Source organism: Choristoneura fumiferana, unplaced genomic scaffold (genome assembly GCF_025370935.1).
Source record: "Choristoneura fumiferana unplaced genomic scaffold, NRCan_CFum_1 Sck3bRy_31;HRSCAF=187_pilon, whole genome shotgun sequence".
In the NCBI taxonomy this organism is placed as follows: Eukaryota; Metazoa; Arthropoda; class Insecta; order Lepidoptera; family Tortricidae; genus Choristoneura; species Choristoneura fumiferana.
In genome coordinates, this window is record NW_027412976.1 from 3,656 (window position 1) to 16,011 (window position 12,356).

At 38.1% G+C, this 12,356-nt stretch overlaps 1 protein-coding gene across 1 annotated transcript; it reads left to right on the forward strand.

Moving 5' to 3' along the window:
• The first annotated feature begins 10,528 nt into the window (after window positions 1–10,528).
• Window positions 10,529–11,386, forward strand: LOC141445073 (cuticle protein-like). Its single transcript, XM_074110847.1, has 2 exons — window positions 10,529–10,569; window positions 10,646–11,386. Exons 1-2 carry the CDS (start codon window positions 10,558–10,560, stop codon window positions 11,276–11,278), a joined length of 645 nt encoding a protein of 214 aa, XP_073966948.1. The 5' UTR covers window positions 10,529–10,557; the 3' UTR covers window positions 11,279–11,386.
• The last annotated feature ends 970 nt before the right edge of the window (window positions 11,387–12,356 follow it).

Sequence of the window (12,356 nt, forward strand, 5' to 3'; positions counted from 1 at the left end):
ATTTTTAAATAAACTATAGCTATTTTTAATCATTTTGTTACGCAAAATTAAATATTTACCATCAATATCGATCATAGCATCTGCTTATCTAACACAAATATCCTGCTAGGCCGTGGTCCGTTATTGTTGCCTAATCACGGCGATTTTTTTATCAAACAAATTATACCGGGTGTGGCCTGTAATATGAGCAAATAATTAAAACATAGATATACTCCTCAAACAAAACAACATTAGTTCAGCGACTTTGAAATTATTTTATTATTTTATTTTTTATTACACTTTTAAGTTTATTCGAAGAAGCAATGTAAAGCAAAATGCTTGATGTTTGTAGCGTGACAGGCGACGTCAATTGTTTCTAGGATGGCGTACATTGATAGCAGTATTTAATTTGTATGAAAAAAGGAAAATTCAAAGACTCCACTAATTTTAAAAGTCGCTGAACTAATGTTATTCTGTTTGACGAGGACGACCTACCTATATTTTAATTTTTTGCTCGTATTAAAGGCCACACCCGATATGCTATTTTAACTATCTATGGGTTACTTCCTCTGTGGTTCTTAACTACGAGGTCAAAGTTTTTGTTTTAACTTCAATCTTCAATCAAGTTCTGCGAAAAGCAGGCAATAAAGTGAATAATTGATAATTAGCCGTTGACCTTACGCTCTCGGCTCCGCATCAAACTTCCGCACGATTTACCTACGCATCATCGCGTGCGTATTAAATAGCTGACTGAACAATATGAAAGTTTTTTTTTGTAAGCAAAAAATAAACGTGCTACCGTCACTATCATGCAAGCCGCATACAACAAATCGTCGTTTTACTATAATACAGTTGCATACAGGCCTAATTACTTCGATTGGCATACTGAAGTTGAATACGGGTCTCATAAGTCTTGAGACCAAAAATCATTATCATCATCATCATCCCAGCCAATATAAGACCGACTGCACAGCACAGGCCTCCTCTCGTTGTCCCCAGTGCGGATTGGGAACTTGACACTATTGAACTGTTCGCAGATTTTACAGGTTTCCTTACGATGTTTTCCTTCACCCTGCTCGTGATAAATTTCAAATGTATTATGAACTCAGACCAGACATCATTTCCGTATAACCTCGCTGAAGCTCATCTACCTACCAATCTATCTACTACCTTTCAATTCAAAAGAAGAGCTTTAAGTACTGTCTCTTGCCATCGACCTTTTTAGACAAAAATATTTGCCGGCTACGGTCACACACCGAAAGAGCACTCTTATTACGAATGCCGCTGTCAGTTGATCTATAGTATACAGAAAGACATCATCATCATCGCTTGGATTACGGGTACAGCCTGCGGAAGTCCTTGACACCGTCAAATATTTTTTGTCCTAACGTAAAGTTCCCTATGCGCACTGAGCCCGGGTGCTCTCTTTCCGAAAGGAGGCCTGAGGGGCTACTACGAAATTCGAAAACCGAAGTTCGTATCGTACCGTCCCTGACGCTAATTTTATTTAATACGAGAGTGAGAACGAACGAACTTCGATTTTCGAATTTCGGAGTAGGACCTCAGCAGGGCTACTATGAAACTCGAAACTCGAAGTTCGTGTCGTGCGGTCCCTCTGACACTTATACTATTTAATACGAGAGCGAGAGGGACGGTACGATACGAACTTCCAGTTTTGAGTTTCGTAGTAGCCCTGCTGTACCCTGCAGTCGGACGTAATAGAATAGACGTAAGTAAAGTTTGCACAAGTGATTGTTACGTATAAATTCTCCCTTACTTTTAAAATCAGTAGAGACGGATTATGCATAGGTACTTTAACATTACCTCTGCCTACCCTTGATAAGTAATTAACCATAAATCCTTCGGTTACGTCTTGTTTAGACATTAATTATTAGAGGTCTCGACGGCCATGATCCACACGATTATGGGCCCGCGTCGAAGGTCTGATAACATGTAACAAAGTAGCCGGACGGGTGTGGCGCACCGCCGCGGGCTGGTGACAGACCCGTCGCATGTCATGTGCAGCCGGATTTGACCACACGTGGGCTGATCTCTACCTGATACTGATACGTGTTAGTTTCAGAAATATGGGATTTGGTTGAGTGAAGCGTATAGTACTCGTTTCTTATACCCCTTTAATTTATTGAGGATGATTTTGGTTCTTTTGACCCCATCATAGAAGTAGAACGTCCACTGTTGGACATAGTCTTTCCCATAGAGTTCCAGTTACATCGGTTGGAAGTGACCTGCATCCAGCGTTAACCTGCGGCTTTAACCAGGTCATCAGTCTATTTTGTTGGTGGACGTCCTACGTTGAGCTTTGCCGTTACCTTCACCCTTTTCCCTTCTTGTGTAAAATTTTCCCTAGGTTTCCAGCAAACTAGGCAACTAATTAATTTTGTGTATGACAAAGTCGAGATGGACGGATGACCTGGTTAAGGCCGCTTCCAACCAAAGCAACTGAAAGTCTATGGGGGAGGCCTATGTCCAACAGTGGACATGCTACGGCTGATATGATCATGATGATGAACGTTTTGTTCCATTGTGAAGAGATAAGCTTTAAGTTTTTTGGCCATGCTTAAGCCCGATTAATAACTGTCTAAGCGCAGGTTACACGACGTGTTATCGGCCGCATCGCGCCGGCCGCTGTGGGCGATATCGGATAACTGTTAATGTCAAGGTGAGCCATTGTTTCAGCATAAGTTCATAACTCAAGCAATTCAATCTTCGCTTGTCTATAATGACGTGCGCTCATAAAATGTTTATTGTTTTCCGAATTATGAATAGCCAAATAGCCACACAATAAACAATGCGTTGTAAGTTAATTATGTTACCAAGTATAATTATTAGTTTGTTTTTTGTTTGTTTTTATACTCTTTATTGTACAAAAAGGAAAAACAAAAAGGTTACATAAATAAAATTATTAAATAAAAAGTTGTGTTAAGTACAAAGGCGGACTTATCCCTGCAGGGATCTCTGCCAGTCAACCTTTGAGTGGTATTATTAGATTCCTTTTTTCGTGTTCAACGTGTCTATGAGATAGCAATGCCAGCTGGCATGGCACATTTTTTGTCGCTTTTAGAACTTTCAATCATCATGGGTCAGTTTCAGTTCAGGCAGCATGTTAATTGTCAAATAGTAGATTGTACAACAAGAGCATAAAACGAGCCATTTTACCCAAGACGTTCATATAGCCACCCGAGCCGGTATGGCGAGGGTGGATAGACACGTCGAGGGGAAAATGGGTTTAATGCTCGAGTTTTACACTCTGCTTTTCACTTCGATGGCGAGGAAACGAAATTAGCAACAGTGGATCAATTGTTCACTTACTATGTACATTTTATTTTACATGAATTACTATATAATTATATTTTTTAGTTTTATTGATTTATTTTGATTGATTTGATTGATTTTTAATTTTATACAAATTAAAAATTATGAAAAAAAATTATATATAAACTTCTTTGTTTGTGGCTGTTGACACCTGATTACCTTGGTTAAGACCAAGCTACCTAGCCTAAGGTATAAAATATACCTAAACTTGGAATATTCCGTACAAAATACGAAATCCTTAGAAAAGTATTACTTAATTTTTTCGTAATGGCTACGGAACCCTATTTCGGGCGTGTCTGACACGCTCTTGGCCGTTTTTATATCTGCACGGATGGGTTGACACACTCTTGCGCGAACTAGATTATTCTTATTTTTTTACATAAAACTGACCCGTGATTGACCCCTATCTCACCTGATGAAAAATGCAGATGAGGCCAAAGGTGTATCTCATTGGTTCAGTAACAGCTTGTTCACTCTAGCCTTGAGGAGCGCCAGGCTGTATTTATCCGAAAATGTAGGCAATGGGAGCGAATTCCATTCTTTAGAAGTTCGCATTCTGCACTGCGGGAACCGTGCATTTTTCCGGGATAAAAAGTAGCCTGCACTCTCTGGCCCGTATACTATCTCTATGCCAAAAGTCACGTTGATCCGTCGCTCCGTTTCGACGTGAAAGACGGACAAATATACAAACACACACACTTTCGCATTTATAATGTTAAATCCATATCCCTTAATTTGTATACCGGGTGTGGCCTGTAATACGACCAAAAAATTAAAACATAGCGACTTTTAAAAATAAGTGAGGCTTCGAATTTTCCTTTTTTTCATACAAATTAAATATTGCTATCATGTACGCCATCCTAAAACACAACTGACGTCGCTTGTCACGCTACAAACATCAAGCATTTGGCTTTACATTGCTTCTTCAAATAAACTTAAAAGTTTAATAAAAATTAAATAACTAATTATTTTTAAAAGTCGCTGAACTAATGATGTTCAGTTTGAGGAGAATAATTTATGTTTTAATTATTTAAATAAAATAAATAAATTAAATTATTTAATTATTTGCTCATATTACAGGCCACATCCGGTATTTAATCCATATCCATAATATGGATTAAATATACAAATTTTATTATGAAAGATGAAACATAGCAAAAATTAAAAAAATAAAATAAAAAATAATTATATATAATAAATAATATAATATAATATAATATAAATAATAAATATAATATAATATAATATAATATAATATAATATAATATAATATAATATAATATAATATAATATCATGGGACACTTGACACCAATTTACCTAAATTAAAGTTATAAAATTATCCGATTTCCAAACGTGATGCCTAAACAATATTTAGCAACTTAATTGAAATACTAGGTTTTTATAAAAAATCACATGGCGTTGTAGGTTTTATTACCGTTACACAAAAACCCCGCCTAAATGTCATGCAAGTTTTGGGGCTTTATACCGATCCCGTAAAGATAATATTTAGCAACTTAATTGAAATACTAGGTTTTTATAAAAAATCACATGGCGTTGTAGGTTTTATTACCGTTACACAAAAACCCCGCCTAAATGTCATGCAAGTTTTGGGGCTTTATAACGATCCCGTAGGAAGATTGGAATAAAAAGTAACCTGTGTGTTATTTCAGACATCCAGCTATCTACATACCAAATTTCATCCAAATCCGTCCAGCATTTTCAGCGCGACGGACTAAGAAAAACACGTGCGCGCGTATATTGATAGAATTAAGCAGTTGTAAGTGTTGTAACATCAGTAAATATCCAATGTTAGAATCAGACAGGACATTGTAGCAAGTTCTTAATCAGAAAGACATCAACGCGTTCTAATGACTTTATGTTAAACTTTAAACAAAACTTACTTCTTAAGTATTTAAACTCTTCGCCAATCAAATGTTAGTCATAATGATGGTATTATCAACTATGATTTAGGTAGTCTCTAACCTAAAATTCTATAAAAACGCTGTAAATGTCCATCAATTTCCGAGAAAATTGCACTTTATTAAATACCAAATATGTTTAAGAGTTTCGGCCATAAAATGAATTAAAATTCTTAGAATGAAATTCAAACTTTATGCAATATGATACGTACCCCTAGCGGTGCGCTCGAGTGTAAGTACCCTTTACGTGGCCATGCACTGAATTTCGAAGAATCAAGAACAATTCGGACAATGCACACAACCGCATAATTTACGCGAGGTAATGTCAGGGCAATTTACACATTCGTGAACTTTATACAAGGTGCGTCGCAGTTTTGGTGTGCTCTGCGCCTTGTAGGTGGTCACATAATTGGGGTCGAAATTACTGTGGCTTAAGGCATAATGCCTAATGTTGTGATACAGATATCATCTCGGTCCAAGTCTCTGGTCTTGGGTTTTTGATTATTTTTTGTGCTCGTTCATTTTGTGTTGATTAAACTAAAATAAAAAGTGTAAAGAATAACTAAAGATGTACCTACATATATATGTATATATTTATGATACACATGCTCGACTGTTAAAAAAAATACTAAATGAAAAAAATGCAATGTTATTATGACAAAAACTAATTGTGTACCTACAAAACTCTGAGCTTACTTACACGATTGTTTATTTACTATACGGTTAACAGTCCTTTTCCACGGCTCCATATCAATTAGTAGTTATCGTTTGCAACTGATACGGATCTAATAAAATATCAGCGAGCTTTCCTCGGGGCACGATCGAGGCGTTCGTTTGCGCAACTAAAGCGCGAGCGGTAAAATGCCGTCGAGACACATGACACTTATTTGCCGTCATCATCATGAGGCAGAGGTAAACGAGAAGTTGCCACCTGCATCCACCGATTGCCCGCATTGTCGCAATGTCGTCGGTCCACGTCTTTTGGTTCATAGTCGCCACTCGGGACCATTTGTCTTCCAGCCGTTGCGAGTTCCTTATTGATGTATATTAAATTAATTGTTAAAATTAATTAATGATTGTTATTAATTCATTGTTTAATTTAATTTATTAATTAATTATTTTATTTTATGTAAGTATAATATTTTAAGTTTAGGATAGGTAGTGTTATTATAATTGTACATATAATATGATTCATTAAATACACGTTCATTTAAAAATATTAATTATTTACTAAGGTTAGAGTCTAACCGTTAGACGTTACGGAAACTCAAGAACTTAAGGGAAAGTTAACCGTGCGTCTTAAAACTACAAATACACATTCCTTTTTTCTTTGTGTAGCTTGGAAAAAATCGTTTCAATATTGCTTTAAAACGCTGCCGTATTGTGTTTTGTTTACCCTGTATATCTTTTTATTATATATTTTCCTTTGTAGCTCGTTATGTGATGTCCAATAAGGATCATTGTTACGTAAAAGTGAAAGAAAAAAAAGGAAGAGGTTTTCGAGTAATCACGTTAGGCTCATTTTTTGGCGGAATAAAATGTATTCTTTAAGTTATGTATAGCTACAAAACAGTATTGTGACTGACTGACAGACAGAAAACCCACATATCTCTCTCTCGAATGTCAGTGAAGCGCACTAAGAAAAGTTTCGGAATTTCCAACTAGGCTACTTCATTCTACTACTTATATAAGCTACTCGTAGTATTTAATATTTTTGACGTTATATCGGTGATCAATGTACTAGTAATGTTACTAGTACACTTTTGCTTTGTGTCGCCTTCGTGTGCGCCCACGCAGCGTTCCAACGCTCAGTACCTCGAGCGTTGGAACTAACCTACATAGCAACCAATTTGATTCCTAGGCCACTGTAATACAGTATACCTTGTCATTAGGACATTTACGTCATTTGATAAGCATTTTTAGGCATACATACTATGATTAGGTTCCATGGCGGCCCAAGGATCAAATTGATTACCTGTACAAGCGAGGACAACGTTTTCAGCGCCTGCATGCTTTGAAGATAGAAGGAGCATAAAATAAAGTATAACTAAAAGAATGACTAATAATTTTGACTCTCTAATTTTAAACTGATAATATTAGACGTATGTATGTTTTACATGCTCTTTACATAATTGAGAATTGTTGCTTAAATGGAAATCTTGAGTGGCTCGTTACTGATCGTAATTTGGCTGTGTACCTGCTAATCGGGTTTATTAATGGCATTGTTTGTGTACTACGAATATGTATTACTCCGCTAAAAATAACATTCCTGCGGGGTGACTGTAACTGTGAAGTTAAAACACCTTTTGATGTGCACTACAGTACATTTGTCGGTACAATGGGCTAGGGAAATAAAAAGTGTAGTCTGCTCGTCATTATGAATATCATTTAAACAGTTTTGGCTGGGCTCATTGTTTAAGCCTTGCTCTATGCCCTAATGCACCCACGTCATGCATTGCAGGCACAACTGCAATTTACGCGCATTGTCCGTACGTGATAGCGGCACGGGCACTGATCCATTGCACAGAGATTGCGCAGTATTCTGTTTCATTAGTTTACTTTGACATTTAGAGACTATAATATACACATCTCTGAATTATTTAGATTAGGTTTTTTTTTATTAACTCACGGACTTTATACCCCTTGCTGTATTTAAGGCTGTATATTGTTAAGCTTATGGATTTTAAACTTGTATATTTTTAGTTTAATTTCTAGTCACAGGCTCGCGATGTCGAAGTTCCCAAGACGATCCCATAGAGCTTATGGGAACGGAAGCAATACCATGTCCTCGATACCGCTCTGTTTTCAGAGCATGACATGAATGCGAGTGAGCTAACTTTGGGGGCGGCAGACGTGAGCTTGCCTTCGGAATCCAAAAGCTTAATGGTTACTTGACCTGAAATGTATATTTCAGATTTATTATTATTTTATTTTTTATTTATGACGGTGGAAGCATTCTACACTTCCACTGAACGTAGATATAGTTAGTGTTTAGTTTTGTAACTAAGGGACCCCATACATCCCTGTATTATTATTATTTTGGTTATTTTTAGCTGACTGTACTTTTTCTTCACAATTATTTAATTTAATAAATTTATTTCATAACAGAAAAGCATTTTGTATTTTTTCTTTAATTGTATACTGTAGTTTTTAAGTATTTTATTTGTAATTATTTTATTTTGGAAAAAAATTACTTTCTGCCAAGTTTCTTGCGGCGCATTCTTCTTGGCAATGATGGTCTTCCGAAAGCTCTGGTAGTTTAAAAATTACGTGTAAAAGTGCCCATTGCGGCCTATTTACTGAATAAATGATTTGAATTTTCAATTTGAATTTTGAATTTGAATTTCTTGATAGTTTAATAAGAAATGTGTCCACCTAATTCTGTAAAAGTTTAAGCCGATTTAAACACAGAATACTAACTTATTTTCCTTTTTATCTACAGATACTTATCACATCGGACGACAAGCTTCAAGTTTTGGCTGACATCGAGTTTGTAGCAAGTGGTCTATTTAAGATCCAAATTAAAGAGGATAATAATATAATAACTTGAATAGTTTGGTTTGGATCCAAAATATTCATTATATTTTTTATCACCATTATTTCAATTCAATAACCTCAAGTTTTAAAAAAATACTGGTATTTGAAAATTTATAACAATGCCAAATTAAATTAATTAAATTAGACAATATGAGACCGACGGATACGAATCACTGTATAACGTTTAAACATAATATTTGACCCAAGTTATATAAACATTAGTAAACAGAAATAAACTATAAACAGAAGTAAACTATAAACTTCCGTAGGTAAACTTACGGCAGCAAACTAAGTGAACTTAAAGGCAATTGACCAAACCGTCTCATTCAATTCCGAGACGGATAGTTTAATGTATGCAAAAAGAGATCCACTGAACTTTGCAGCAACCTACTGAACCGAGTGAACGCAATGACCTGGCCCTATGGTTCTGGGTCGTCGTCGAGAGCCTTAGCTGGTATTTCAATCCTAGTAATGTACACCTCGCAAACAAATGGCGATAGGTACAGTCAAGTGTAAAAATATGAACTTATTCAAAGTTTCAAAAATAAGTACCACAGACTCTTATTCCGACGCAATAAGGCCGTAGTAACATATTTTTGAGTGGTTCGAATAGATACTTATTTTTGCACTTGACTGTAAAGTCAACTGCATTAACATTTGCCACAGCAGAGCGTGCAAAAATATCTGACACGTTTTAATGGCCCTAGAAATGGAGTCGTATCAGATATTAACGCAAGCTTTGTTGTGTCAGATATTAGTTCTGTAGAGTTCTGTTGACTAATGCATACTAATGTGTCAGATATTTATTAGTGTTGTTGTTGTTGTTGTTGTTGTAAAGGTGGCCCAACACTAAGCCTATGAGTCTTGTTAAGGAAACCAAGCTAATCACTCTCTGTAACCAGAAGACGAGTGCAAAGGGATTTTAAATTTAAAGGATGAATTCTTTGTGTCCGTGATGAAAGTTAGTGTGGTACCATCTGCAAGCTTCACTAAGTACATATGTAATAAGCAAAATAAGTTACCAATTCCAATGGAATCACTACTTTCATATAAATACATCTCTCTATCGTATTAACAAATGAAGAAAAAATACAAATGCCTGATGAAATGAAAGTAAGATTTGCATCAGGAGATTCAGTAATTGATTCAGTGTACACAAAGATATAAGACAAACCGAAAAATTAATTTAGCAAGGACGCGAATCTATCTAGGTTAAATGTATTACACTTAAATCAACTGAAACAAAAAAGTCGGATAAACAGCAGCGCTAAATGAAATATGCCTACTACGAAAATATTTTAACACTACGTCGTATAGCTCAGACGAAAGGTGTTATTTAATGAAAATTATAAACTCCCTATCCTATATGTATATGTATACGTCCCACTACTCAGCACAGGACACCTCTCACGATAATTAAGAGAGCTAAATAAATTAGTGTGTAGGTATTCCTAATAGGTGACTTGAAAAATAAAATAAATTAAAAGATGTCTGAGTCCTTATCATTCTCATTAATTATTGAACGCCCGTCGTATTGTGAAAATGACCTACAAATAAGTACGATTAGAGATCTAAACATTATCCCTATATCACAAACCGGAACTTGCAGTCTTAATTATAGGGACAGCGTTGATTGTGCGGGATCCCACAGCGCCCCGGGCTCGAGTTCAGGGTCGCGCGGCGTCAGCGCGGCTCGAGTGAAAGGGTGCGCCCCCGCCGCCTGTATAAAAGCTCCTAACACTTCTCATCAAGCATCATTCAACACACTCGATCAACACACACTACACAATGGCATTCAAGGTACGCCAGAGCTGCAGTGATGTAGAAGCTGAGGCGTGTGTCGTGATGGTCTAATTAACATTTTTTTTGTTTCCAGTTTGTGGTATTCGCTTGCTTGGTAGCGGCCGCTAGCGCCGGCGTGGTGCCAGCCGCCCCAGTGTCGTACGCCGCCGCGCCCGCCTACCACTCCGCGCCCGTGGCCTACGCCGCGCCCGCCTACCACTCCGCGCCAGTGGCCTACTCGGCGCCCGCCCTCCACTCCGCTCCCGTCGCGTACGCCGCGCCCGTCGCGTACGCCGCGCCCGTCGCCAAGGTGGCCGTCGAGGAGTACGCACACCCGCAGTACAGCTACGCCTACGACGTGCAGGACGGGCTCACCGGCGACTCCAAGTCGCAGCACGAGACGCGCGACGGCGACGTCGTGCGCGGCTCCTACTCCGTCGTGGACCCCGACGGCACCAAGCGCACCGTGGAATACAGCGCCGACGACCAAAACGGCTTCAACGCGGTCGTGCACCGCGAGCCGCTGGCCGTGAAGGTGGCCGCGCCCGTGGTCTCTAAAGTGGTCGCGCCCGTAGCCTACCAGGCCGCGCCCGTGGCCTACCACGCCGCCGCCCCCGTCGTGCACGCCGCGCCCGTCGCCAAGCTCGCGGCGCCCGTCGCCTACCACTCCGCCCCCGTCTACCACACCGCTCCCGCCGCCTACTCCGCTCCCCTGTACCACCACTAAGAATGCCAAAGCTTAGGAATATACTAAGCATGAAGTAACTACTTAATATTACCTTAAAGTGTGATATGTGATACTGCCATAGGAAATTAATTAAATTATTATTTTCTATTTACGCAAAATTTTATTTCCAATCCAATGTAGTGTCAAGGGACACACACTCATCAATTTTGGCTCTAAAATGCTAGATTGATACGTGACTAACATTACATTCGTCAACTCTGCCACCCCGTTACTTGTTGGTACCTTGACAATACAGAATATAGTAAATTATCATAGTATCTATGCTACTGTACTAGGTACTTAACTATAAAACATGTTCTACGTATACCTACTTACCTAACCTATACCTAAGTCAAACCGGCTGAACTTATTCCGCGGTTAAATCCAGAGCCTGACAAGACCATCGATAAGACCATCCATTATTTGCTCTGGAAACCAAAATAAATAAATAAATAAATAATTAATAAGATACGGATGATACCTAATCGGAAGCATCCAATCCAATACTAACATTGACATCTACTTTGTATGTGCCTCTATGTATGTGCGTGCATAGATGTCAATGAATACTAACGAACCTAGGTACAATTTAGATTTAGTATCTAATCATAAAAAATATTTATTATTATAATTTCGAGAGACGTGAGTCCTCTAAAAAGCCTAAAATATTTAAATACCTTCCAACACCCTGGATCTGTGTTCATATCCATCAATTGCTTTTCGGTAGGTATCTCTACCACGCAATGCTCCCCAAAATGATACGACGGCGCGTCTGTTTATGAATAATTTAGATTAATTTTCACTATCAGTAACGCGGTGTGTGTGTGTGTGACATCGTTTCCAATTGCGAAACAAAATAAAGTGCATCGGCGCCGGCGCTGGCTGGGCGCCGGGTCGTGGGAACACGGGAAATATCAAGGTTGCATGAACCTGCTTGTTAGCTTAACGCATCAATGGGCTACATTTAATTATAATTATAACGATTGTAAGATCAGCATTTACATTAAGCTCTTGAAAAATGTTACAGACTTTGTAATCGGTGATCTCACAACCTCTTTTTGTCATCCTAGCCTAGTGG